General features: G+C 44.5%; 1 protein-coding gene across 3 annotated transcripts; it reads left to right on the top strand.

Annotated features, from left to right (window-relative positions):
• Positions 1–7,289: 7,289 nt before the first annotated feature.
• On the top strand, positions 7,290–23,101 carry Slc26a2 (solute carrier family 26 member 2). 3 transcript variants are annotated; one of them, XM_042263768.2, is made up of 5 exons: positions 7,379–7,517; positions 11,951–12,034; positions 14,841–14,966; positions 18,339–19,061; positions 20,692–23,101. In XM_042263768.2, exons 4-5 carry the CDS (start codon positions 18,363–18,365, stop codon positions 22,210–22,212), a joined length of 2,220 nt encoding a protein of 739 aa, XP_042119702.1. In that variant the 5' UTR covers positions 7,379–7,517; positions 11,951–12,034; positions 14,841–14,966; positions 18,339–18,362; the 3' UTR covers positions 22,213–23,101. The 3 variants fall into 3 exon arrangements, with proteins under 3 accessions (XP_015859169.1, XP_042119702.1, XP_042119700.1); XM_042263766.2 differs by having other exon boundaries at positions 7,385–7,517; positions 11,951–12,045; XM_016003683.3 differs by lacking the exon at positions 11,951–12,034 and having other exon boundaries at positions 7,290–7,517.
• The last annotated feature ends 4,843 nt before the right edge of the window (positions 23,102–27,944 follow it).

Genomic DNA, 27,944 nt, shown 5'->3' with positions numbered 1-27,944 from the left:
GCTGTTGCCCATATATATATATATATATATATATATATGTGTATATATATATATATATATATATATATACATATATATATATATATATATATATGATTTTATTTTATTTTATTTTATGTGCATGAATGTTTTGCCTGCATGTTTGTGCTCAGGGCTCACAAAGCTCAGAAGCGGGCTTCAGATCATCTGGAACTGGAATTCGGTTGTAAGCCTCTGTGCAGGTGTTAGGAATTGAACCTGAGTCCTCTACAAGAGCAATCTATGTACTAAATCACTGAGCCATCTCTCCAGCTAGGCTCAAATTCTTTTTTTTTTTTTTCGGTTTTTCGAGACAGGGTTTCTCTGTGTAGCTTTGCGCCTTTCCTGGAACTCGCTCTGTAGCCCAGGCTGGCCTCGAACTCACAGAGATCCGCCTGGCTCTGCCTCCCGAGTGCTGGGATTAAAGGCGTGCGCCACCACCGCCCGGCTTTCAAATTCTTAATGGGTTCTATAATCTTTTTTTTTTTTTTAAGTTAGGAACTTTGGATATATCATAGTCTGTTTTCTAGGACCGCAGCAAAAATACTCGAGTCTCAGGCTTACAAAGAACAGAGGTTTATTTAGGCCACAGTTCTAAAATTCACAAATGCAGTGCTGTGGTGGAGGCTGTCGTAGTTCCCGGCCATCATGGGAGTGGGAGTGGGAGAGATCACATGACAAGGCAGGAAGCCAGAAGGTTTCAGGAGCTTAGCTTACTTGTTTTAGGTGATCTGTCGCCTCCGTGTACCTCAAAAATGATGTTAACCCCTTTTACGAGGAATGTCCCAGTTATCAGTGCCCCACCCTCACCCCTTCAAGGTCCTACATTCTCAGCCCCACCACACTAAGGACTGACGTTCCAGCACGTGAAACACGTTCGTAGAAAATCGGGATCCTCCTGAAAGGTCCAGCCAAATCAGATCTTAAGCACACCTTTGACAACAGCACAGAGAGACAGCAGGCCGGTACACATATTTAGGCACCAGAGCCAGAGAGAGCTGAGTTCGAATCCTGTTCCTTCAGTGAACAAATTTTTGCCTTAGGGGAAGTTATTTAAACTATTATGTCAATTCCTTTACTTGAGAGTTATTGATAATTGTTACTATTCTGATCTGCCCCTTGAAATCCCACCCCCTTGGCGCTGCCCTGCGCCATCCTGACGTAAAAGCCTCATCCTAAGGAAAAACTCCACCCCTTCCTCTCTCTCCCTCCCTTCTGCCTTTTCCTCCCAGGAAGTACACACCTCTCCTCCTCCTCCCCCCTCCTCCTCCTCCTCCTCTTCCTCCTCCCCCCTCCTCCTCCTCTTCTCCTTCCTCTCCTGTCTCTTTCCTATCTTTCTCTTTATCTCTCTATTATAATAAACTCTCCACATGGATGCAGTGTCTGGGTTGTGAATTACTGGCCACTGCCACCATGCCCGAATGGCGTCCATCTGTCCATCCGGCTGCTGCATCTGCCCAGCATGTTCCCCTGCACACGCGGAATACCCTCGGGGGCCGCCCCCCTCTCGTGCCATAATTCTTAACAATAATGGTGACATTTATTAATAGAACTGTTGTGAGGCTTATGTATTGAACGACTGACAGCTGGGTCTCAGGAAACGCAGCTATTCAAAATGATAACGTAGTCCAGCATGGGGCTCTGTTCATTTGCTTTCTGTTGCTGTGATACCACAGCTCCGCCCAAAAGCAACTTAAGGGAAGAAAGGGGCTGATCTGGTTTCCACTTCCAGGTCACAGTCCATCACTGAGGGAAATCAGGGCAGGAACCCAAGCAGGAACTGAACCAGAAACCACAAAGAACATGGCTTACAGGCTCCTGCTCAGCTCGTTTTCTTAAACATCACAGCCCCACCTGCCTAGGGATGGTGCTGCCCACAGTGGGCTGGGCCCTTCCTTATCAATTATCAATCAAGACAATCTCCCCCAGAATAGCCACAGGCCAGTTTGACCAAGGCAATTCTTCCTTTCAGGTTCCCTCTTCCCAGTTGATTATAAGTTGGATCAAATGGAAAATAAAAACTCTATTATTCATTTTTAATAATTAGTAATTAAATAAAAACTCTATTACTTTCTTTTTTCTTTTAAGGTAGGGTCTCTATAATATAGCCCAGGCTATCTCTCATCCATCTTCCAAATGCCACTGGGCCTGGTTCTCCTTCTCCCTTCTCTCTTTGACTTTTTTGGAGACAAGGTCTCACATGCCTCAGCCTCCTGAATTCTGGTACTAGAGCTGTTCGCTAGCATGCTGGACTCCTTTTATTTAAATAAGCTTTTATTATTTTCTCTCGTGAATACACATATAGGTACATTTTCATGATACAGGAAATTGAAAAAAATAAGGCAAATGAAAATAATTTAGCAGTTACCACTCAAAGACACATCTTCCTTCCCTTCTTTTCTGTCTCCTTCTCCTCCACCCTCTTTTCTTTCTTTCTAAAAGTGTCTCATCTACCCTAGGCTGGCTTCAAACTCTCTATGTAGCCGAGGATTCTTTGACTTTGATTCTCCTGCATCCAGTGCTGGGATTATAGGAAGAGCCACCATGCAGTGCTGGGGATTGAACCTGGGACTTTGTGCATACCAGGAAAGCACTCTACCAACTAAGCTACATCCCCAGTCCCCATCTTCCTTCCCCAAACATGTAATTTTAAAAACAAAACATGTTTTTTATGTTTGATATATATATGTGTGTGTGTGTGTGTGTGTGTGTGTGTGTGTGTGTGTGTGTGTGTATATATATATATATATATATATATATATATATATATATATATATATATATATATATACATTCTTCCACCATTAGATATTTTTTACCAGTTGATTTTTAACAGTCTTATTGACTTTCACTGCATGGCTATATCATAATACATTTAACATATTTTCAATGGTTATTTACGCTGCTTCATTTTGTGTGTGTGTTTTGTTTAGTAAGTGTCTTAGTTTCATTTTCTGTTTCTATGATGGAAATCCTGACAAAAGAGATTTAAAGGAGAAAGAGTTTATTTGGTTCACAATTCCAGGTTACAGCCTATCATTATGGGGATGAAGGAGAAAAAACTTGAAGCAGCTAGTCACATAACATCTACAGCCAAGAGCAAAGAGGTATAAATTAATGCATGCATGCTTGCTCAGCTCATTTACACAGTCCAGAATCCTCTGCCTAGGGATTGGTGTCACCCACGATGGGCAGGTCTCCTCAACTTAATTAAGAAAATATTTCACAGACATGGCCAGAGCCCTAATTCTACTTCATGTGAAGTTGATAATTAAAACTAATCATCACAGTATCTTTATTTGTGGGGTCCCCTTTATGTCCATGGTCTTTGTGGCCATCAGTTCATGAGACCAAAGGGGCAGAAGCAATGACAAAGATCCTTGGATGGCCCATGAACACGAAGGAGATAGCCCTCTGGGAGATGACTTCAGGGAATCAGCTCAACTTTACTCCAGAATACAGGAAATGTATAGGATTGGGAAGCCTGGGGAGAAACCCTAATTTGCATTAGGTGGCACGCTCCTATCATGAGGCTTCGTAGGTGGCAGCAGGGTCCTATAGCAGAGCTCCTGTTACAAGTCTTAGTTACCATATGTGCAGCAGAGGGAAAACTTCGAGCATGAGACTATGCCAAGGGTCACCTTAGAGATAAATCAGACATCCAGGCTTAGAGACAGCGTTCAGATTAAGTCAGGCCTAGAGACATTCTCCAGATAAGGGAAGGCAGAGAGCAGGAAGAGATGGGGAGAGAGTCCCTCATGTTGCTGAGCTTCAGAAAGAGCTGCCAGGCCATGATAGACTGCCGCCTCTGACCACCAAGGCCTCCCAACACTTATTTTACATCGGGTTTTACTGTGTAGTTTAGGCTGACCTCAAATTCACTATCCTCCTGTCTCTACTACCATTCAAGGGCTGGGATTACAGGAATGTGCCACCATATCCTAATTTTGTTGATTTTTATAGATTTTTTTAAATGTTATGTGTATGAGTGTTTTGCCTGAGTGTATGTGTACCGTGTGTGACTGGTGCCCTTGGAGGACAGAAAAGGGCATCAAGGCCCCTAGACCTGGAATTACAGATGGTTATGAGCCATCATGTGGGTGCTGGGAACCAAATGCAGGTCCTATGAAAGAGCAGCCGGTCCTCTTTACCACTGAGCCACCTCCCCAGACCTTGTTTTTAATGAATACTTGTATAGTTAAATGTCTGTATAATAGTTTGATCACTTTCTTTTTTTCTTGATCAAACTCTTTTTTGGGGGGGGTATAAAAGTCCATATTTTTATTATTATTGTTGTTGTTTGACATTGGGTCTCTCTTTCCTTGATCGAATTCTTGACCAGAAAGAGAACAAGTCCATTTCTAATCCTTTAACACATTGTCTTGGCTAACCAGCAGAGTTTAAATAAATAATGCAAATGTCAATATTTTAATGCCAAGGTCACATTTCAATTTGAGTGTCCATTTCCCACAGTCTTTAGACTGTGTTCTTGAAAGCAATCTGGATACTGTGGCTTGTGACTACTTACTTTCTGTGCCTAAATATTTATAACAAGTGGTGTGTGCTCCTTCACACCGGGTATGAGAATCACGTTTCTCTTCTTTCTCCAAGTCAAAGTTTACATGTTCTGAGGGCCCACCCCACAGTGCTGGAAAGACATTCAGTCCCAATTGTTATAACCGATGGCCCAACTTCTGATCGTGTGAAAGTCTGCTTGGCCAGCCCCATAAGAGCCTTCTGGATATTACTCCACTTTGTCACCATACACATACATGCTTCTCATTCGAGATGGCATGGTCCCCAAATGCACTGAGTCTTCTCTCAGCTGGAGCTCAGGAGCCTTAGCCTCCCCTTCCCTGGGGCACCAACAGCCAGCTGCATAAGAGATGCATAAACAAATGTAACACATCTTAAAATAATATTCTACCGCAGTTTAGGCCAGAATAATGGCTAATACTTGTGGCTCCCATGAACTGATGACCTCCAGAAGGGAAAATGCTCAGGCTTAGGCAGGTTAAAGAGATCTAGGTGCAGAGTGGCCAGGCTGCCGACCCCATTGTTGAAGCTGATTATCAGGGAGCTCAGCAGCAGCCAGGAAACTGGTTATCTTCTCCCAACCCTTCAATTGCTCAGACTCACTGGACCACCAGTGAGGGGAAGATGGGCATTCAGACCAAAGTCCAGTTCCGTGGAACGTTGTGAGTGGGGAGATGAAGCAGGAAAGAGCAGCTGTGAGCGCTGCAATGGGAGGGAAAGCCACAATGGCTGCCCTAGGGCTTCTTTCTGGCACCTTCCCTGGCACTGGACATAGCCGAGAGTCCTTAGGTTTGGGCATCTGACAGCTGCCACTTCAAAATTCATTTCCGTTCCGCCACTATGGTGATATGTTAATTGTACTGAAATGTGATTTTATTTGTATGTTAATAAATAAAGTTGCCTCGGGGTCAGCGCTAATACCAAGCCATAGCAGAAGCAGGGCGGTGGTGGTGCCTTTAATCCCAGCTCTTGGGAGGCAGAGCTAGGCGGATCTCTGTGTGTTCAAGGATACAGCCAGCATGGAGACACACGCCTTTAATCTCAATACCAACCATAGAAGACCTGGAGGTCTGTACAGACAGGCAGTGACGAGGAGGTCATGTGGTTGGATTTACAACCAATGAGAAGGCAGAATAGAAAGTCTATAAAAAAAAGACAAACAGACAGGAAGTAGGTCTCTTGCTGACGAAGATAGCAGCAGCAGTGAAGGGTAAGGTCTTTAGCTCTTAGCTATCGCTCTGACCCTTGGGGCTTTCACCTTTGCATTGGCTCTGTGTTTCTTATTTAATAAGACGGTTACATCTACACACCACTACTTGTTGGTAGCATCATCATGACAATAATATTCTGATGAATAATATCATGACTCTCAATTTCTTCATCTGTAACAAAGATTGATACAGACAGAAAAAAGTCAATTGTTCAGGGATGAGAGGAGATGGAGGTTCTTATTCACTAATGTGATTTAAGAAAGAGGGCTTTGCCAGGCGGTGGTGGCACACACCATTAATCTCAGCACTTGGGAGACAGAGGCAGGCAGGTCTCTGTGAGTTCGAGGTCAGCCTGTTCTAGAGAGTGAGTTCCAGGGCAGCCAGGGCTATACAAAAAAACTCTGTCTTGAAAATCCAAAAGAGAGAGTTAGAGAGAGAGAGAGAGGAAGAAGGAGGAGGAAGAGGGAGGGGGAGGAGGAGGGGAGAGAAGGAGGGAGGGAGAGAGGGAGGAAGGAAGGGGACTTTGCACTCAGATGTGACGGAGTTAAAAAGTTCTGTCACTTATTACCTGTAGTACTGCAGTAACTCAGCCAATGTTTGAGTCATATTTCCTCACTATACAAAGAGAACCACACAACCAGGTGTGGTGGTTCACGCCTTTAATCACAGCACTTGGAAAGCTGAAGCAGGATTACTATGAATTCAAGAACAGTTGGAGCTGCAGAGACCTTGTTTCAAAACAAAAGCAAAACAAAACCAAAGAAATCCCCAAAGACCAGGCTTTAAGATGGCTCAGTAGGCAAAAGTGTTTGCTGTCAAGCCTGAAGATCTGAGTTTGATTCCAGGATCCACATGGCCTCATGGTAGAAGGGAGGGGAGACCCAATTAGACCTCCTCCACACTCGTACCCTCTACCTCACCCCCACAAATAAATGTAATAAAGAAAAACTTTGGAAACATTAGATATTTTAAAAGGAGGGAAATAATTATACAGTATTTCCTCAAGCTCTGAGGACAGTAAAATAATGTGTTGGGCCAGGTGTGGGTGCGCACACCTTTAATCCCAGCACTTGGGACACAGAGACAAGGATCTCTCCTCCGTGTAGCAGAAATGAACAGTTGTGGTGGTCCCAGCACCGAGGGCGTTTGATTTTCTTCCCTAACGATCATGAAAAGGCAGGGAGGTAATCAAACCAGAGTCGGGGTGAAATTTCATATCTATCTTTGCATTTCTATTTACACCTTTAAAAGCACCCTCTGGTTATGGGCTCTTGGTGGAGAAAGAATCCTGGGGCCATTCGAAGACTTCACGGGCGAGCCGGGCGCGCTCCCGCGAGGCCCGGGATCTTCTGCAGCCTGCTGGCTGGAGCCCGGCTGGAGCCCGTGCAGTAGACGGCGGGATCCACCGTTGACTCACAGACCTTGGACGCGTGGCAGGCGGTCCAGAACAGCCAATCACGAGAAAGCGAGCGACCGAGGGACGGCGCGGTCGCGGGTCCGTCCCGGTGATTGGCCGACGGTCGCGCCGCCAAACCCACGTGAGCGCCACGGCGCGGCGCTGGCTGGGCTCCTTCCGCACCTTTCGGCCCGTGACGGCGGCCGGCCGCCTCCTCGGGGCCGGGCCATGGGCGGGGACGGTGGCCCGGGGGTTAAAGGGAGGCTCGCACGCAGCCCGGCTGCCTGTGCCGGTGCGGCCGCGTCCCCGCAGCCCGGTGTTAGGGGAGCCGGTGGATGGCGGCCCGGAGCCTTAAGGTGAGGACGGGAGGCGGGAGGGGAGCGCCGCGGTCTGCAGGGCGTCTGCCGCCGGGACGGGACAGATGCTGCCCTCCTGGTACCCGGCCGACCTGCAAAGTGGGCTGGTGTCCGTCCGGGCTGGACGGAGGAGCCATCTCCACCTTCCACTCCTGGTTAGGTACAAAACTCAGTACAGAAATGCTTTTACCCTCGCTAGAGTTGGGATTCTTCCAGTGGTTACGGTGAACGGGCACACTAAGAAGTCAGCTAAATTGACAGAGCAAGTCCCTGGCAGCTCTGGTAATGGAACCCCACCTCTCCCCCAGTGCGGAGTCAGGCTGCGTCCTTTTCTCTCGCAGATTGGCGTTGACCAGTGATTGAGAAGCATTCAGAGTCGAAGTTCTCTTTCTGGCACTATACGAGTGCTATTTTTCCTTTTTGCCCCGCGGCTCTTTTTGTTTGTAGGGTTGCTGGGGATTGAACCTGAGGCCTCCCCCAAGTGTGCCTCTGGACTATGCGTATAGCTCAAACCCGACGATTCTTTATGGGATAGACTGTGTTGGATATAGAAGAAATTCTTGTTTTTGAAAATTAGATCAGTCATAAAGTGGAGGGTCACACTTAAGAATGTTAAGGATTGCCGGAGACAGAGGCTAACAGCTATTAGGTGTTGCTTAAATACTTCTGTCTCGTGTACTGGACTGTTCTGAGATCTTCACTTGTATGAGATACTTGGTAATTTCCATTTTGCAAGACAAAAATTGATGCCAGGTAGTTTTCATCCTGCACCATAAAGCTGTTGAACAGTAGCCGGGATCCGAATGGATATCTGATCTCTCCTATTGCTTTGCCAGCTCTGGTCCCAGGCTTATTAGCTCCGCATCCCCTGGAATACAGAGGCTTCTGTTTCCTATGGTTTGCAGGGGCGGGCCCAAGAATCTGCATTTTTATCAGCATCTATGCTGAAAATCACTGTATAGTACTGTGATGTGCTGCCTCCTACAGGAAAAGCTAGAGGAGAACATATTCAGGGCTTTGGACATCTCCACATTGTATTCTAGGGTAAGTTTGGAAAGTAGATAGGACAAACTTCGAGTAAGCAAAAACCCAGGTTGATGCTAAGCAAACTCTAGGATTTTGATGCAGTCTTGGATATAGTATCTTGTGCAAAGAGGCACACACACTTAGTGAGTTAGATGAGAATAAAAGAAATAATTCCTTTTTCTTCCGGCTCTTAAACTGCCGTTTATCCATTTTACAAATACTTGTGAACCACTTCATAGGTGTTAGGCAAGCAATTTGAGGTTGCGGTTTAAAATAAGCGTAGGGCTGGAAAGAGGGCTCAGTGCTTAAGAGAATGTGTTGCTCCTGCAGGGGACCTGAGTTAGGTTCCCAGGACCTGCGATGGGGATGCCTAACAACCACCTGTAACTGATAAGGATCCGATACTCTCCTCTGGACTCCAAGGGCACACACACACACAAGCACGCATGCACATGCGTACATATACACATCATTAGAATGCATTTTTGAGTGAATGTATAATAATATGAGGTGGCAAAAAAGGCCATGGGGGGAAACAGGCCATGGGGGGAACCGTCAAGCCAAAGAGAAGGCGATGGCTCCAGAGAGGTAGATCTGGACAGGGCAGGGGGGGCTATTTTACATACTGTGTTTAGTAAGAAACTGATTGGTAAGGGGACTTGGAGAGAAATAACAAAGAACAAGTTGTGAATATAATTGGGGAAGGGCATTCCAGCTAGAAGAAAATAAACAAAAAACTGTGGAAGAAGCCAGAGCTTGGTTGATTGAACTCATCTGGGACGCTGTCATGGTAACCAGATTATATAACAGAGATATATTTTATACTGTTGCTCCTAGTAGAAAATGAAAGAATTTTAATGGTGTGTACTTATGATAGAAAGCATAAATGGAGTGCTGGGGAGAAGGCTCAGTGGGTAAGAGTGCTAGCTCTCAAGCAGGTGGACCCGAGTTCGAGTCCCCAGCACCCATGTACCAGCTGGCCGCGACCACTGTCCTGGGAGGCAGAAACAGCGGGATCTCAGGAGCCCACTGGCCCGCCAGCCTAGCTAACACTGAGCTCTGGGTTCAGTGAGAGACCCTGTTTCAGAAAATAAAGTGGAGGGCCATCAGGATGGGTTAGTGGGCAAAGGCGGTTGCTACATTACTGACTTCAGTCCCCAGAACTCATGTAAAGGCAGAAGCGAGAACTGATTCCACAAAGTGGTCCCCAGGCCTCACACTCCTGTTCCTGCACATAGCACCACACATGTACACATACAATAATTGTTTAATTAAAAAGGCATGCACATATATATATATATGCACACATACACGTGGCTATAAATTTATTTTAATTCCTAATTAAAATATAACTATATCATTTCTTCCCTTTGATTCCTCCCTTCAAACCTCCTGATGTCCCCCCCCACTTCCTCTCAAATATTTGTCTTCTTTTTAACTGTTACTGTTACATAGATCCGTAAGTGCATAAATATATAAATACAATGTACTGAGTTTGTTGAGTGTTACTTGTATGTATATGATTTCAGAGCTGACCATTTGGTATTGGAAGCTCATCCCTGGGGAAGACTAATTCACCCACTCTTACTTACCATTCCTTGGTTGTCTGTAGTTCTTTGTCTGGGGTAGGCCCCAGTGGGATTGCCTCCTTCCACGTTAACATGTCTACGGTGTCAGCCTCGTTCGGGTCTTGTTTAGGCAGCCATATTGTTGAGGTATCACGGGTAAAGCTTCTCCATCGTTTCTATGAGACAGTCTCACGGCAGTTTTCCTGCCCTGTGGCTCTTCCAGGCTTTCTGCCCCTTCTTCCACAGTGTTCCCTGAGCCTCAGGTGTGGAAGCTGGGGTGTGGGTGTGCATGTTGGGGCTGGACACTCCCTGATCAGTTGTTCTCTGAGTTTTGACCTGTTGTTTTCTGTAATTGCATCCCTCTGCTGCAAGAGAGCCTTCTTTGATGAGGGTGACGGCTACACTTACTGTGGACAGAGGGATGAGTATTTAGAGTGAAGTTAGTAATTATGCTGATTAGTAAACAGCCATGGTAGACCCTCCTCTGAGATTCATGACTCCACTAGTCATAGGTAGTTGGCTGTTTCTGTGTTTCCAGCATCAGGCATACATTCCTCCAATCAGAGGGCTGTTGGTTACCGTCAGGATAGGAGTGCCATTATTGCAGCCCTAGGGATGTCTTGCTATGCTGATCATTGTTGTGGTTCACAGGCATCACAGCTGGGTAGGACCGTTGGTGTTCTCCCTCTTTTGGAAGCTGGCATGGTTCCATGGGAGCCAGTCCTCAGGCAGGAGGTTTTCAGGTCAGATCAAGCTCGGATCCTCTGGGTCCTGTGTCTGAAGTGCACAGTGTCTGCAGCAATAGTGACTAAACCCCCAATTCCTGGGAGGCAAGCAAGGGCCATGCAGTAACCTTTATTGTCCTGAGTGACTCTTGACTCCCTGACCAACAACTCAAAACCTATGTCCTCCTGTTCCCCTTTCTAAGGCTCCATCCTTAGACTCTCTTTTGACTTCTCAGGTTTCCATGGTTACTCCAGGTTATATATACTCACATCTGAAGATCTGGGGTTAGAAACCACAGATGAGGGAGAACATGTGGGCCTGGGCTACCTACCTCATTGTAATACTTTCTAATTCCATCTATTTACCTGAAAATGTCATCATTTCATTTTTCTTTACAGCTGAATAGTATTCCATTGTGTATATGTACCACATTTTCATCGTCCATTCAAATGTTGAAGGACAATGAAGTTATTTCCATCCCCTAGCTATTGTGAATAGAGCAGGAATGAACATAACTGGAAAAATAAATGCTCCCTGAGGACCAGCCTTCATAATACCAGAAGGTGCTGTGCAGGAGGCCGAGGGAGGGAAGCAGCCGATAGTCTTGTCCAGGCTAGATCCAGCTCAGGTCCTCCAAGTAAGCGTCTGTGTCATAGGGGGTTGAGTTTTTCAAGCATCTGCCGAGGAGTGGCATAGCTGGATCATAGATTTAGTCTTAGGGGCATCTGTCCTCAAGGACACACACTCACACACACACACACACACCCCTATCCTTTAAAATATCTTTAAAAATTCTTCATCCATGTTGAAATGAAAATACTAAACCTTTAAGCGTTGTTAGTAGCTGAATAATCACTCCAAGGCTGAACCACATTTTGTTGACTTGTACATGCATTGATGGGTAGTTGGGTTGTCTCCACCCTGACTGTGCTTTCATGAACAGTGATGTTCAAAGGTTGGCAGGAAGGGTTTGGATTTTAGATTTTATAAGTCTATATATATTTAGATGTTTATATTTAGTGTGGTTTTATGTTTAATTAAATACTGCATCTTGAAAGCTGTTTTTCAGTTTCAAAGTTTTGAGAGTTTTCTTTTTTTCCTGCTTTCTCTTAGGTTAAGAATATTATGATTCCTGCTGGATGAGGTGGTGCACGCTTTTAATCTCAGCATCCAGGAGGCAGAGGCAGGTGGATCTCTGTGAGTTCGAGGTCAGCCTGGTCTACAGGATGAGTTCTAAGACAGTCAGGGCAACACAGAGAAACCCTGTCTTGAAAAACAAGCAAACAAACAAAAATACATAATTTATATAATTTTATGTTTTTTTTTAAATTTTATCTCAGCCAATGATTTAGTATTTTTGCCTTAAAATTTTAGTGGTTACCTTTGCTTATAATATATCTCTGGGTTAAGAGCACCAACTGTTCTTCCAGAGGTCCTGAGTTCAATTCCCAGCACCCACATGGTGGCTCACAACCATCTATAATGAGATCTGACTCTGTCTTCTGTGTACATAAATAAATAAATAAATCTTTAAAAAAATAATAATTTATCTCTGTAGTCAAGGCTCCTCTCTTCAAACAATACACTACTTCACATCTAAGATAAGACCTTAGAGTTCTAACACCCTTTCCATTCTTTGTGCTATTTTTTTTTTTCCTGTGACAGGGTTTCTCTGTGTAGCTCTGGCTGTCCTGGAACTTACAGAGATCCACCTGTCTCTGCCCCTTAAGTGTTTGTTAGTTTTTAACTAATTTGTTCCAGTTCCTGAACTTTACCTCTTTGCTCTGTCAACCAGGGTTTCAGTCTGGCATATGCTTTTTGCTAAAAGAATCTGTCTGCCTTCGGGTTGAGGAAGAGGTAGCTGCTGACCCAGCCTAATGCTTTCTTGACACTGCTTTGGCACCTCAACGCCCCGTGCTTGGGACAGAGGGTGGCTGGGCTCTGGATTGCTCCCGTCTTCTATGGCCATGCCTGTCCCCAGCCAGCACAGAGCAGATGGTGGCGATGGCAGCAGATGACGGGGAGAATGGCAGCCTGCTTGTGTGGCAGACTGTGGCGCTACATGGCACAAAACTAGGAAATACAGAACCACAGTTTATCACCCCATCCCCTCCTGCTAGTAAGGAGTTAGCAAAAGGGATTCAAAGGAGGAGATGAGAGGCTCATTGAGACCTAAATTTCTTATATAGTGTACCTATATGTGAAACAAAGTAGCCAGTCTGCCATGGACTAGATGAATATGGGGACTGGATGAAGGGGCTAGACGATTGAAATTGTGTGTGTGTGTGTGTGTGTGTGTGTGTGTGTGTGTGTGTGTGTGTGTGTGTGTGTGTTTTACATATGTAATTTTATATACACATATATAATTTTATGTATATAAAATTAGGTTTGTTTTGAGACAGGGTCTCATGTAGACCATGCCGGCCTCAAACTTGCAGTATAGGCTGAGGAAAACCTTGAACTGTCGATCCCCCAAGTATGGGGATTATAGGTACGTATCATTACACTAGTTACATACAATGTGTTTTATTCAGCAACTGCTGAAAGACTAAGAAATGGGAATCTTTCCAGAATAATCCATCTAAAGGAGCACGAGTCAGGTCTGCCTGGATTTAGTAATCTGACAACTGTGACACAGATGTGTCAGAGTGGATTGTACAGAGTACTGGAGTCCCAGTTATCTCAGAGAATTTTCCATCAACATTGGTTATGAGAGGCTCTGGGTACCTGAAATCTTCTCATCCAGAGCTTGCTAATCCAGACTGTATACCACATATCTCATAAGCCATGGATGAAGAAATTTAGAATTGCTCTATTGACATTAGGCACCTATTCTCCAAGAATATTATTGTCTTTTCTGCAAGTCTTGCTGTGTTCAGAGCCTTTGGGCATCATTTGCAAAGAGATTTAACAACAGAATGATGGTAGTCTGAAGTGTGTAAGGAATTGTGTGGTGGTTGATGTACCAGTTGGCACACCTCATACAGCAATTCGCAGTGTGTTTGGAGGACAGATGCTTATGGCCATGTCTGAATTCCACCAAATACGCCTAACCATAGAGTTCTAAATAAGCACCTAGCATTTGCTGTCAAATTCCAGTGTTCTGAGTCATCATAAGATCGACCTCCTAGTTTTTGAGGTTAACAAGATAATCTTTCCGATTATCTGTTTTGTCTGGGTGGCTGATGTGAGGTTTTAAACCTGACTTGAAATAGTAACAGCAGACTTGTTTATACAGGACTATTTTATAAACATATCAACATGGAGATGTAAAGGAGCCAGTCTTAGGTCTAACAGAATGACGTCACTTCCATTCTTCCTATGGCCCGGCTCTTTGTGTGCTACTGAATCATGCAGGATTTGATTACCCCCATGTGGAAAGGGCTGTAATGCTTCAACTGCATTATGTCTCAGGTGTGCAGTGGGAGAGCTCAGAACTTCACGGTTTTGTACCTTGAGGGGGAAAAGTAAAAAACGGTTGTATTTGAGAGGGAAACAAGTGACCATATAAAGGGTGAGTTTTAAGAAGACGCTTTGCGAGACTGACTGTGCGTACTCGTGGGATCTCGGTCACTGTATGCGTGGCATGTATCTGTCTTCAGAAGCGTCCCCGGAGCAACAGTGCTAGTTAAGTGCTGGGTTTTGCTTTTCTGTCAGTCCTTCTGATTAGTCTCCAGATTCTCGGACCTCTCCTTCGGTGTTTCTTGAATATTTAACAATTCTTGGCCATTAAACTCTGCCCATTCTCTATCTTCCTCTTTGGGGATTTTAATTCTGTGTTTAAATAGTTTGATATGTCACTCTTGGATACTCTGTTATATTCAACATCTGTTTCTATTGGTTTTCTCATGTTTAGCACTTTTGATTCTTAGTTTACGTTTCTTAGACATGTTTTGAATTTGTTTTTATTTTCCTTCTTCTCTATAGCAGCCATAGAGGTAAAATTTGGGTCTGGTTATTAGTAAAAGTGGTAGTGTTTTATCATTTCTTTTTCTTATCTTAGGTTAGAAGAGCCTCTTGACCAAAGACCTGCCCCAGACAGAAAATCAAACAGGCTCAGGAAAACAGGAAGTGAGAAGGCGGGACGCTGCATTGAGGACCAGTCCACCAACTGTTTGACTTGCTCAGGGTCAGTAGTCTTCTGGATCTGGCCTCTTCCTCTTCTGGATTTCCTAAAGACCATCAAAATAATTATTGCTTTTTTCTTGCTCAACCTAAGTTAAAGAAACATGGGTAATTTTTATGTGTTCTTGAATAGGATATGGGCTCTTAGATTGTAACACCTTGGTAATGATAGGTCTTTAGAACCTAACAAAGGTCCTTTTTTTTTTTTTTCTCCCCCTGTCAACTCAAAACTTCCAGTCCTCCATCTACTTTGCTTTTATTTGGGCATAGTCACTATGTGTTTGTTCTTTGATTGATTTGAACATCTCAGTGTTACTCTTGGTGGTGACCACATTGATGGACAGAAGGGTGTGCCCTTTCCTACAGGAACTACAGAGGCTCCTGCTTGATTAAGAGGTACAGAATGCCACAGGACACCGAGGGAGAACTGATCCATTTGAGCTAAGGGGATTGGCTGGTGCTGTTAGTGATGGTAGCATTTCAGCTGGATTTTACAAAATGATTAAGGTCTTGACAGAGAGATGGCCGTGCTAGGTGTCTTAGGGTTTTTATTGCTTTGAAGAGACACCATGACCACAGCAACTCTTATAAGGACAATATTTAATTGGGGTGGCTCACTTACAGTTTCAGAGGTTCAGTCCATTATCATCATGGCAGGGAGCATGGCAGAGTGCAGACAGATGTGGTGCTGGTTAAATCTTGATCAGAAGACAACAGGAAGTCAACTGAGACAGTGGGCAGTATCCTGAGCATAGGAAACCTCAAAGCCTGCCCCCACACTTCCTCCAACAAGGCCATACCCACTCCAGCAAAGCCATATCTGATAGTGCCACTCCCTATGATATTATGGGGGCCAATTATATTCAAACTACCACATTCCACTCCCTAGCCTCCATAAGCTTGTAACAATATCATAATGCAAAATGTATTTAGTCCAACTTCAAAATTCCCCATAGTCTATAACAGTCTCAACAATGTTTAAAAGTTCAAAATTCAAAGTCTCTTTTGAGATTGTTTCAATCTCTTAACTGTAATCCTCTGTAAAATCAAAAAGCATCACATACTTCGAACATACAATGACACAGGATATACATTACTATTCCAAAATGTAGGGAAGGGAGCATAGTGAGGAAATACTGGACCAAAACAAGACCAAAAACCAGCTGGGCAAACTCCAAACTCTGCATCTTTAATGTCAAAACGCTCTTCAGCTCTCCAAATCCATTCAGCTTTGTTGACTGTAACACACTTCTCTCTCTTGGGCTGGTTCTACTCCCTGTTAGGTATCCCACAGCTCTGGCATCTCTGACATCTTAGGTTCTCCAAGGCAATCCAGGCTTCAACTTCACAGCTTCAAGCAATGGTCTCTCTACCAGGCCTCCATTCAGGGACACCCCTGACCCATGCCTGGCCTTAGCAGTTTTCCTTAAGCATGGAGGCAAATTCCATAGCCCGTTTCTTCTGTCCTTAACTCTAAAGCCAGAACCACACGGCCGAAGCTGCCAAGTTCTGCTGCTTGCTGGGGCTGGAGCAAGGCCTCCTTGTTCAAGTACATCTTCACCAGCTTTCTGTTTTTGATGGTTTCCTTCCCTGCCTAAGCTTGGCTGCTCTGGAACTTGCTCTGTAGACCAGGCTGGTCTCAAACTCAGAGATCCACCAGCCTCTGCCTTCCAAGTGCTGGAATTAAAGGCATGCGCCACCACACCTGGCTCTAAGCTTTTCTTTAATTCCTTTTCACAAGTTGGACACTTAGTTGGGTGGGATCTTGACCTGAGGTCACCACCCCCTTTATTCCATTTCTTAATCCCCTTATCTCCTAGAATACAGGCTTTAGCTCCATTCCACTTCCTGGTGCTTTTTTGTATTTTTTCCTTGCTCAGCTTGCTCTTTTTCATTATAAATCTTCATTAGAGTTACCACTACTAACCACACAACAGAGTCTATACTAGGCTGTTTTGAGATTTCCTCTGCCAACGGAATTAATCCAAAACTCTTCACTTTAGCCTCAGACAGACTATTTGGACAAGGGCAAAAAGCAGCCACTTATCACAAGGCCAGTCTCTAGGCCACGTACTAACATTCTTCTCCTCTGAAACCTCTTGATCCCCACCGTTCAAATAACTTAGCACCACTGTCTTCCATGTTCCTACTAGTATGGCCCAATAAGCAGTGCTTAAAGTATTCTACTGCTTTCCTTACCCAGAGTACCAAAGTCCAAGTTCCTCCAAACAAAAAACATGGTCAGGCCTATCACAACAATACCCTAGTACTAACTGCTTTCTTAGTTAGGGTTTTTATTGCTATGAAGAGACACCATGACCATGACAACTCTTATAAGGAAAACATTTAATAGGGATAAAACTCACCTATAGTTTCAGAGGTTCGGTCCATTATCTTCAAGGCAGGGAGCATGGCAGAGTAGGCAGACATGGTACTGGTTAAATCTTGATCAGAAGGCAATAGGAAGTCAACCGAGACACCGGGTTGTATCCTCAAAGCCCGCCCCACAGTGACGCACTTCCTCCAGCAAGGCTATGCCACTCCAACAAAGCCACACCTCCTAATAGTGCCGCCCCCCACGAGACTGTGGGGGCCAATTACATCCAAACTACCACACTAGGCAAAACTCACAGTTTATGAGGAACTAATTCACTGACAATTTACTCTGCTCCTTTAGGAGCCTGGTTCTTTTCCTGTTGAAAAGGCCTTTTGTTGTCTTTTCTTTTTTGTTATTTTTACCTTTTGGTTTTGTTTTCTTCTAGTTCCTAGTGGTAGATCCTTTGGCACTAGATCTGGAGTTTAGGCCCAGAGATGCAGGGTCACTTGTGTGTCTTCCAAGTGGAAGTTCTGGGCAACATTACTTCTCTGCTCAGCCTGTGAAGACCATTGGAAGCATATGGAAAGGAGAAAGGCTGCCCTGATATAGTTTTTGAGGAAAATCTTCAGGGGATGCCGGGAGATACAAAGGAGAGTCTTTAGTGTTCTTGAGAAGTTCTGTACCAACCCAGTGACTTGCTGTACATAGTCTGCTTCTGGCCTTTCTCCCTGACCTCTCCAAGACCAGGACAAATGAGGCTCAATAAAGGAGTAGATATTTTGAGATTTCTACCCCCAGACTGGGCATGGTAGCCCATGCTTTTAATTCCTGTATGAAGGAGGCAGAGGCAGGTGGACCTCTGTGAACTTTAAGCTAGCTTGGTCTGCATAATAAGTTCCAGGTTAGCCAGCGCTGCATAGTGAAACCTTGCCTCAAAAGAAAAAGCCTACCCCAAATGGAATTCTTTAACCCCACGAATGATAAGCAGGACTGCTAATATATGTGAGCACTGAGAACTAACTAGTTTATAAGCTAATATATATATTTTCTCTGGGGTAGGAAGTAAACCATCTGTCTCCAGAAATGTCTTCAGAAAACAAAGAGCAGCATGACCTTCCACCGAGGGACTTCCCTGAAGAAGCCTTCAGCCTCCCAGATGAGGTCCCCCTGGAGGCTCAAAGGGGAGCGAGCACCGACCTCAAGCAGTTTGAGACCAATGATCGATGCAGACCTTATCGTAGGATCCACCTGGAACCTCAGGAGAAACCAGATACTAACATCCAAAAAGCCGTCATCAGAAAGCTACACAAGAGTTGCCAGTGTAGCCCAGCCAAAGTCAGAAGTATGGTTTTTGATTTCTTTCCTGTCTTGCGGTGGCTCCCAAAATACGATGTGAAGAAGAACATTTTAGGTGATGTGATGTCTGGCCTGATTGTGGGCATACTTTTGGTGCCCCAGTCTATTGCTTACTCGCTGTTGGCTGGCCAGCAGCCTATCTATGGTCTGTATACATCGTTTTTTGCCAGCATCATTTATTGCCTGTTTGGTACCTCTCGCCACATCTCTGTGGGCATTTTTGGAATACTGTGCCTTATGATCGGTGAGGTAGTTGACCGAGAACTACATAAAGCCTGCCCTGACGCGGCTGCTACATCTTCTTCGTTAGCAGTGGTTTCAAATGGGTCCCTGTTAGTAAACCATACATTAGATGAACTTTGTAACAAAAGTTATTATGCAATTAAAATTGGCAGCACTGTGACCTTCATGGCTGGAGTTTATCAGGTAAGGAACGGTGGGCAGTTAGACCGGGTGGGTGGGCAGTTAGACCGGGTGTGGTGGCCCAGCACTCAAGGAGCAGGGGGTGGGGGGGCAGGAGGATCTCTGAATTTGAGGCCAGCCTGGCTTCATAGCAAATTCCAGGACTACATGGTGAGACCCTGAGACACCAGGAAAGACAAAAAGGGAGGGAGAGACTTAGCAACTGGTTATTTCTGGCAAAAGTAATCACTATATTCAAAATCTCTACTGTGGGGCCTGTTAGGGGTTGTAATAAAGCTACCATTTACTGGGTGCTGAAGCTGTGACTGGTAGGACCCAAAGCCAAACTCCACATTCCACTGGTAAAACAGGGCTGGCTTTCCCGCCTGTTCCTAGGCTGCCTCGTAAGCAGTGGCCAACAATCAGATATTTAAAAAAAAAAAAAAAAAAAAAATTGAGACCAGAAAGGGTCAGTCCTTAGACCAGCTAGTACAATTCTTAACTTTCTATGACGGAAACACTGGGTTTGCTTAAGATCACGTGTGTCTGATTATTAACGAGAGAGGGTGATCGATGGGGGAGGGGTGGGGGAAGGCAAAGGGATGCCAGAGTTGTTCAAATTACTGCCACATAGATCCCACCTTCCTTAAGAATAGCTAGTCTAGTGAGAGACCTCTGCTAAATTTGGTAGTTCTCTTGGATTGATGAAGAGGGAGAGAAAAACTTGAAGACCATCATTTTCCCAGCCAAGAGAAATGATTACAAATTCAAATCTTCTTGAGTCTCCCATGGAACCTGCTAATCTGCTGTTATGATTATGCCCCTGCCTTTTAGCATCCAGAAATCAATACCAACATTGAACCTGTCTGTACTCTATTGTAGGAATTTGGAGCCAGGGAATAAAGAGGAAGAATAGTTGGCTTTATTTGGTACTTGGATGCGGTGGGAGAGACAGAAAGGGGTGATGGGTTGTGTTGCCTTGAGTCCACGTTGGCTTTCTTAGTATATCGCACCAAGGTGAGGAAGGTGATAGAATTCTGCGGACTGGGGCAGGAAAGGATATGGCAGTAGTATTGCTACCTCAGAGGCAGTACGGAGTGTGATTCAGTTTTGATGTGAACCTAATTTTTCCACCAGCTAAAATTGTACTCTCAGTTGTATAGGGGTACATGCCTGTAATTTGGGAGATAGAGGCAGGATAATCAGGAGTTTGGGGTCATCAAAGTTCAAGACTTTCCTGGAACCATGAGACCTTGCCTCCAAAAATAAAATTTAGAAACCTTCCATTTTACAGTAATAATTTTTAATTTAGAGAAAATGTTTTCTTAAGTAGAAGAAGAATTTCTCCAATTTGAATCTGTATACATGTGTATGGAGCCTTGAAAATCCTCTTTGAAAGCAATCTGAACTATGCCCCAGTTTCCAATTATCGTATAAGGTAGAAACCCCAAGTCCTCATTATAGGCGGACTAGTGAGTGTGACTTTAGGCAAGCTTTCTTGCCTTGTGACATGAAAAGTCACGTGTGATTGCGTTTCTTTTAGCTCTGACACTCTCGGTACTGATAGTCTTGTCACCGTGCAAGGCAGGCCAGGGTGGCATGGCCTGAGGAGCGCGCGCCCATCTGCCTAACACTTGCCTGCGCTCCCTTCCAGGTAGCCATGGGCTTCTTCCAAGTGGGCTTCATCTCTGTCTACCTCTCAGACGCCCTGCTGAGTGGGTTTGTCACCGGGGCCTCGGTCACCATCCTCACGTCTCAGGCCAAGTACCTCCTGGGGCTGAGCCTTCCTCGGAGCAACGGCGTGGGCTCAGTCATCACTACCTGGATCCACATCTTCAGGAATATCCATAAGACCAATATCTGTGATCTCATCACCAGCCTGCTGTGTCTCCTGGTCCTTTTGCCGACCAAAGAACTTAACGAGCGCTTCAAGTCCAAGCTCAAGGCACCGATTCCGACCGAACTCATTGTCGTGGTGGCGGCCACGTTAGCGTCTCATTTTGGAAAACTAAACGAGAACTACAACTCCAGTATTGCCGGACAAATCCCCACTGGGTTTATGCCGCCCAAAGCCCCAGACTGGAGCCTGATTCCTAACGTGGCGGTCGATGCCATCGCTATCTCTATCATTGGCTTTGCTATCACCGTGTCGCTTTCTGAGATGTTTGCCAAGAAACATGGCTACACGGTCAAAGCAAATCAAGAGATGTACGCCATCGGCTTCTGCAACATCATACCCTCCTTCTTCCACTGCATTACCACCAGTGCGGCGCTTGCCAAGACACTGGTTAAGGAATCCACAGGCTGCCAGTCCCAGCTGTCGGCTATCGTGACGGCCCTTGTTCTTCTGTTGGTCCTTCTGGTAATAGCTCCTTTATTCTACTCCCTTCAAAAGTGTGTCCTTGGCGTGATCACTATTGTAAACCTCCGGGGCGCCCTTCTTAAATTCAGAGACCTGCCCAAGATGTGGAGGGTTAACAGAATGGACACAGTCATCTGGTTTGTTACTATGCTGGCCTCTGCTCTGCTAAGCACTGAAATAGGCCTGCTTGTCGGGGTTTGTTTTTCTATGTTTTGTGTCATCCTCCGCACTCAGAAGCCAAAGGTTTCACTGCTTGGTTTGGAAGAAGAGTCTGAAACCTTTGAATCCATTTCTGCCTACAAGAACCTTCAGACCAAGCCGGGCATCAAGGTTTTCCGCTTCATAGCCCCTCTCTACTACATAAACAAAGAATGCTTTAAATCAGCTTTGTACAAGAAAACGCTAAACCCAGTCTTGGTACAGGCAGCTTGGAAGAAGGCAGCCAAGAGGAAACTCAAGGAGGAAACAGTGATTTTCACTGGGATCCAGGATGAGGTTTCAGTGCAGCTTTCCCATGACCCCTTGGAGCTGCATACCATCGTGATTGACTGCAGCGCAATACAGTTCTTAGATACTGCAGGGATCCACACGCTGAAAGAAGTTCGCAGGGATTATGAAGCCGTTGGTGTCCAGGTTTTACTGGCTCAGTGCAATCCTTCTGTGAGGGATTCCTTGACCAGAGGAGAATACTGCAAAAAGGAAGAAGAAAATCTTCTCTTCTATAGTTTGTCTGAAGCGGTGGCTTTTGCGGTGGCCTCTCAGAAGCAGAAAGGAGTGTGTGTTCTCAATGGTCTGAGTCTCTCTGGTGACTGAGGAAGCAAATAAGAAGAGTGTCCTGCCATTTCACCATGCAACATTTTCTCCTGGGAAAGGAGAAAGTGGTGCACTCTTGGGATCGTTCTCCTTTGAAGCTAAAAAGCCTTTTGATATTCTCACGTGCACGAGAGCTTTTAGTAGGGTGGAATCGAAAAGAAGAAAATGCTGTGGCTTCAGACTTTCATGCAGATAAGCACTCTTGGGGTACAGTATAAACGAAATGGGACTGTAAAGCAGCTCCCAAACTTGATCGCTTTACTTTAGGGGCTGTCTATCAGAACTCTGTCCTCCAGGAGACAGAGAGGTGACGTTGGGGTTTGCTGTACACACACTGGAGCCTTTGCATGGCCCTGCGGAGAGGGGAAGAAAGGCAGCATTGTTGGGCCGGAGCTGGTGAGGCACTAGGGCCTAACTAGATGAGTTCTGTTCTCACTGGCGGTTCTCTGTGCTTTGCTCCCAGACAGCAGAGTAAGATCTCTGGCTGGTAGTTGGAAATACCGTTTTTCCTCTCCTTCATGCAGGAGCTGTGGCATGGTCTCCTAAGAGCATCTGGCCCTGCAGCCAGCCTGACACTGTACAAAACCCCTGTTGTAATATTTATTTAGAATAAGTAGGTAAGGAAAGAGTTCGGAATCAGGAAGACAGTGAGAGTCTTTGTTCTTCATCTTTATCTTTGTTTCTGAGACTGTCTGCTAGTGAGCTCTGTTCCCCCTTTGACTCAGCCTGCTGTTTTCTCCTGGAATCTGCCTTAAGTTGGTATTTCTGAATCAGTCTAGTCAGACAAAGCCGAAAATTTATTTGCTCAGCAGCTTCTTGTAGCACTATAAATGGACTTGTGGTGCATATTCAAGGAGAGATTAAAAAAAAAAAAAAAAAAAAAAAAGAATGACAGTTCCTCTTAAGAAATGCCACCACCACAACCAACCCACCACTGGCATTTTAGCAAGGATCTGCTGGGCATTAGTAGTCTTACTTAAATAGAAGTGGCTGCTTGTAGAAGACTCTAGAGGCGATAGAGTGCTTCCTAATTATGTCCATAATTACTTTGCAGATGTTGTGAAAACAGTGTTGATGTTTACTGCCACGTACCCTGTTGGTATACGATAAATACTGATGTCAGTAGCCAGTTTTAACTTGTATGCAAGAGGACTTGGAACTTTCCCAGAACCCTAGTTTTACTGGTGTGTCATTCTTGGTAGCTGGCTCTAGGTTATGAACTCAGTAGTTTCTTCAGCACTTTTGACAGGTGAGAAAAGAAGTTCACCCAAGTGAGGCATAGAGCACTAACCTACCAGAGATTAAAAGACTTACCAAGTCATTCAAGTAACGATTGCCAAAGTACAAAATAATTTTTAGCCTGTTCTTATAGGCAAAACAATTTCAAATAGTTATGGGAAGGAAACTCTATGTAGCAAACCTACTGAGGTAGAATGCTTTTAAACATCACACACCACACAAATACACACATACACATACACACACACACACACTCCAAAAACCGACCCTGTTGTTTTTCTATTGGTGTTACAGTCCCGTTTGCTTATGTAAGAAATACCTTTCTGTGATCCCAGTGGAAGTTTCAGAGTAGAAAACGTGGCTGTCTTCCGGGTGATAATGTTGATAACAACCACACTGCTGTGGTTTGACAATCCCCCGTGAACTCTGCCCAAGAATTTCAGAAATGTTACCTGCTGCTTGCTTGTTCTTTTGTTTGACTTTCTAGCTTTATGAATAATTGTAAGAGCACAGTATCCTGGTCATTTTTTTTTTTAAATCCCACTTGCCCTTTCCTCCAGCCAGGTTGGAATTAAGACTGTTACAGATGTTTAATACTCAGTGAGAGACTGGCAGGTACATGTTAGTGGCAGCTGGAGGGATGCTCAGTAGTTCAAAGTACTTGCTACTCTTAGAGGACCCAAGTTCGGTTCCCAGAACTCATATTAGGCAGCTCACAGTTACCTGTAACTCAAGCTCCAGGGGATCTAACCCTCTCTTGACTCCCGTGGGACACACACACACACACACACACACACACACACACTTTTTTTTAAAGCACATGTTTAAGATAACTCTATAATCTATTCAACACCAGCATGGAAGAATTTTAGTTCAGTGTTTGGAAAGTACCTGCCCTCTGCTTGACAGGTAAGTTTATAGTATGGCTTTAATAGGTTCTGGAGCTTTATACATGCATTAGCAATTCTTGAGTTATGTTATGGTTTGTGTTTGTCCCACAAAAGCCAACAGGATTCTGCTTTTAATAGCCATTTGTTAAACATGGTTGCACCCGAATCTGTTGCAGCCGTCTTCTTTGGGTTGAGATCTTCCTAACATCAAACATTAAAATTGATTTGATTGCTGATAATTGGAGGAATCAAATATAGAACCAAAGCCTAATTTACCACCACCACCAGCAGCAACAATAAAAACTATTTTAATTTGCTTTTTGAATCTTTAAACATATTCATAAACGTTATCTTGTTGACTCAGAACATTAGTGTGTAAAATATTTTCTGACTGTTTACAAAGATGTAAAACCCTGAATGTTGTTAAATGGCTGTCATTTAATTGAAATACAGTGTGTGTGTGTGTGTGTGTGTGTGTGTGTGTGTGTGTGTGTGTGTGTGTGTGTGATGACAAGGCCTTCTGTAGCACAGGCTGACCTCAAACATGCCAGGTAGCTGAGGGTGCTTGTGAGCTTTTGGTCCTGCCTCCACCTCCAGGTGCTGGAGCGACAGGTGCATAGGGATGGGGTATGCTAGTGCACACGCAGACCTGCTACACAGAGAACACAGTTCCGGGGAGTGAAAGGATAGAGCGCTGAAAACTGTATCTGACCAGAAATAAAGAGACCTGGCTGGACAGGGTCCACGTCCTTGGGAAATGCCACAGTAAGATCAGGATTCAGAAGCGCACCTCTAAGAGCAAAGTTAGAAAGAGGTTCTGTTTCTAGAAGGGGAGAGGCACAGACTCACCAGAGCCCCAAAGAGCTAAGAAGCATTTTCTCGGGTTGTAGGCAGAGGTGGGTGGGCCTAGAGTACTGTCTTCCCTGTGAGCTGAATAGCTGTAGTGCTGTGTCTCAGCTAGGGTAGGACTGGCAGGAGCCTAGTTAATTTTAAGCTGGGTCAATGGAACAGATATAATTTATATAAACGTTTCCAGCATAGCAAATGGTGAACTTGGGAGACTACACAGAGATGCTAGATGAGTTCATCAGACTAAGTTCCACCTACCTGCTAGCACAAACGGTGATCCTCTTACAGGGCTGTTCCTGGCAGTTTGACATTGAAGAACACATTGCCAGGGTTAACCCCAGCCTGCAAGTACAAAGAGGAATGCAGTAGGTTTGGGGACTAATGTTGAGTCTCTTCATTTACAGTGGTGGACTCTGGCTCCTGTTAATATCCTTACTGAAGCTTTTCTTGTGAGTACTGACAGAGATGAGCTGAAGGCTCTCTGCAGGAAGTAAATGCTTCTTCAGAGATCCCCAAATATCTGGAAGGCAGGCATCCCTGGGGGGACTTAGAGAATGCTTTGTGGAGAGTGCTTGAGAGGAAATTCTGCTGCGGCTGGAGTGGAGGCGGTGCCCCCGCCCCCACCCCACCCCACCCCCTGCTCCCCATCCCAGTGTGTTCAGGAAACAGTCTGGAGAAAAGTGGACTTCTCCAGCTGACAAGCTTTACACGTTTGCCCACTCTTGATTTTGTGTGTTCTTCCCCTCTTGGAATCTTTTCTTAATTCTAGTGATACTTTAACTTGAAGTTGGGCTTTAAATGAAATTGCAGAAAGGATGAAATGCTACTTACAAAGCTCTTAGACTCTGTGGGCATGGTAACCTGTGAGGCACTTGAAGGCTGAGGCAGGAGGATTGAGTCTTCGAGGCCAGCCTGAGATACTTGGTGAGACCTTGCCAAAAGAAGAGAAAGGAAAACTAGCTAGCTATTGGAGACTCTTTGTCCAACCCTTTTTTGCATAAAAATTTTTAGATAATCATGGATGATAAGTTTGGGTGCTAAGTTTAAGCATGAAAATTATAATGAAACAGGATAAAACAGTACACCAGCTGGCTTTCTTATAGACTTTATCATACAGTAAAATACAACTGAATTATTTTGAGTTAAGTAAAAATAAGTTTTTTTTTAAAATAGTAACTTAGAAATGGAGGCTTTGATGTAGAAGGGGGCATTTTTAATAAGGTAATTTTTATCATGGTAAGAACTATTTTTGTACTAAAAGTATTTTGCAACTGAAATTTAAAAATAAACCTGTTAAATACAATTAGAAAGTCAAAGAAACATTATACTAGTAGTGTTTTTAGTATGTACTTTGTACCTTATGGCTTAGTTTAAAATAAGAATGTATTGAAGGCAGCAGACTGAGCAGGGAGGGCATCAAAGCTTTCATTGGAGACACTGTAAGTCTGTTGTAGCTGCTGGGTTACAAAGGGTTTTCCTTTGAAACTTGAATAAACGTATTTTGAGGGTGAGCCTACACCCTCTGTGCCTTATCCCTAGGAGGAAACACGGAATCAAACAGCTCTTTCTTTTTCAGTGCAAATCATTTGAGAAACGGGGATCTGAGTCCCGATGTCGCCATGGCTTCCGTGTCTTAGGAGTGAGTGTGAATATACCTACACAGCCTGCTTCCTCACTTTGTACCATTGTATACATGTGCAGACAATATGGAGACAGATAAATGAACTTGAATTCCCAGTCTTTACCAAAAAAATGTTTAGCTGTCACCATCCTTTGCCATTAGAGACATATTTTATAGTAGGCTTTTTTAATTCAAGTAAGTGCCTTGATGCTGTTCCTCATAAATCATTGCTCAGCCATCCTTCAGAACAAAATAAGGTATTTCCTGTTGAGGGGAGGGGTCGTTAATCATTTTCTTCTGGAAGAATGTGTTTGAATTGCTTATTTTGTAAGGTCCTCTATGTGTTTGAGATCCATTTCTTTTGTTAATAAAATGTTACTGTAATAAAATATTGCTATTACTGTGTGTAAATTATTTTAGTGCCAGGGTCCTGACTAAAAACATTTAGCTATTGGTGGGTTTGATTAAAAATATTTTAACTTTTATGTTTTGAGGTGTTTTGCCTGCATGGTATGTCTGTGCCCCATGTGCATGCAGAGGCCAGAAGAGGGCATCAGACACCTTGGAGCTGCATTTAAAAACAGTTGTGAGTCACCATGTGGGTGCTGGGCATTGAACCCTGGTCCCCTGGAAGAACAGCCAGTGCTCTTAACCACTGAGCCACCTCTCCTACCCCAGATATCAGTGAATTTGAAAGTGCTCTTTTAGTGGATATGGTAGTGCAGGCCTGCTTCCCCAGCACTCAGGAGATAGAGGCAAGGGCAGAGAGATAGGAAGATCAAGGCTGTCTCAATAAATAATGTTTGGAGAAGGAGCCAGTTTTCCCCAGTGGTACAGAAGAATCCAATCATCAACAAAGCGCAATGCTTTTCCTTTGGGGACTCAGTTTCTCCATTAGTGCAAACATAACAGGAGGCTTAGATTGTTTCAAGACCCCTCAGCTCTCAATGCATGGCTCCTGTAACATCAGAATCAGAAAGCCCAAATCTGGTTGGTTTTAGACATTTTGCAGGTTGTTTGACACAGGGCCTTGCCATATAGTCCACACTGCTGATCCTCCTGCCTCAGCCTCCTCAGTGCCAGGATTATAGGCATGCACGGTCATGTTTGGCTGCAAGGCACTCGGTACTGCC

The sequence above is a fragment of the Peromyscus maniculatus genome, chromosome 19 (genome assembly GCF_049852395.1).
Source record: "Peromyscus maniculatus bairdii isolate BWxNUB_F1_BW_parent chromosome 19, HU_Pman_BW_mat_3.1, whole genome shotgun sequence".
Lineage (NCBI taxonomy): Eukaryota > Metazoa > Chordata > Mammalia > Rodentia > Cricetidae > Peromyscus > Peromyscus maniculatus.
Note: the sequence above shows the minus strand (reverse complement) of the source record. Positions and strands in the feature narration are given on the sequence as shown.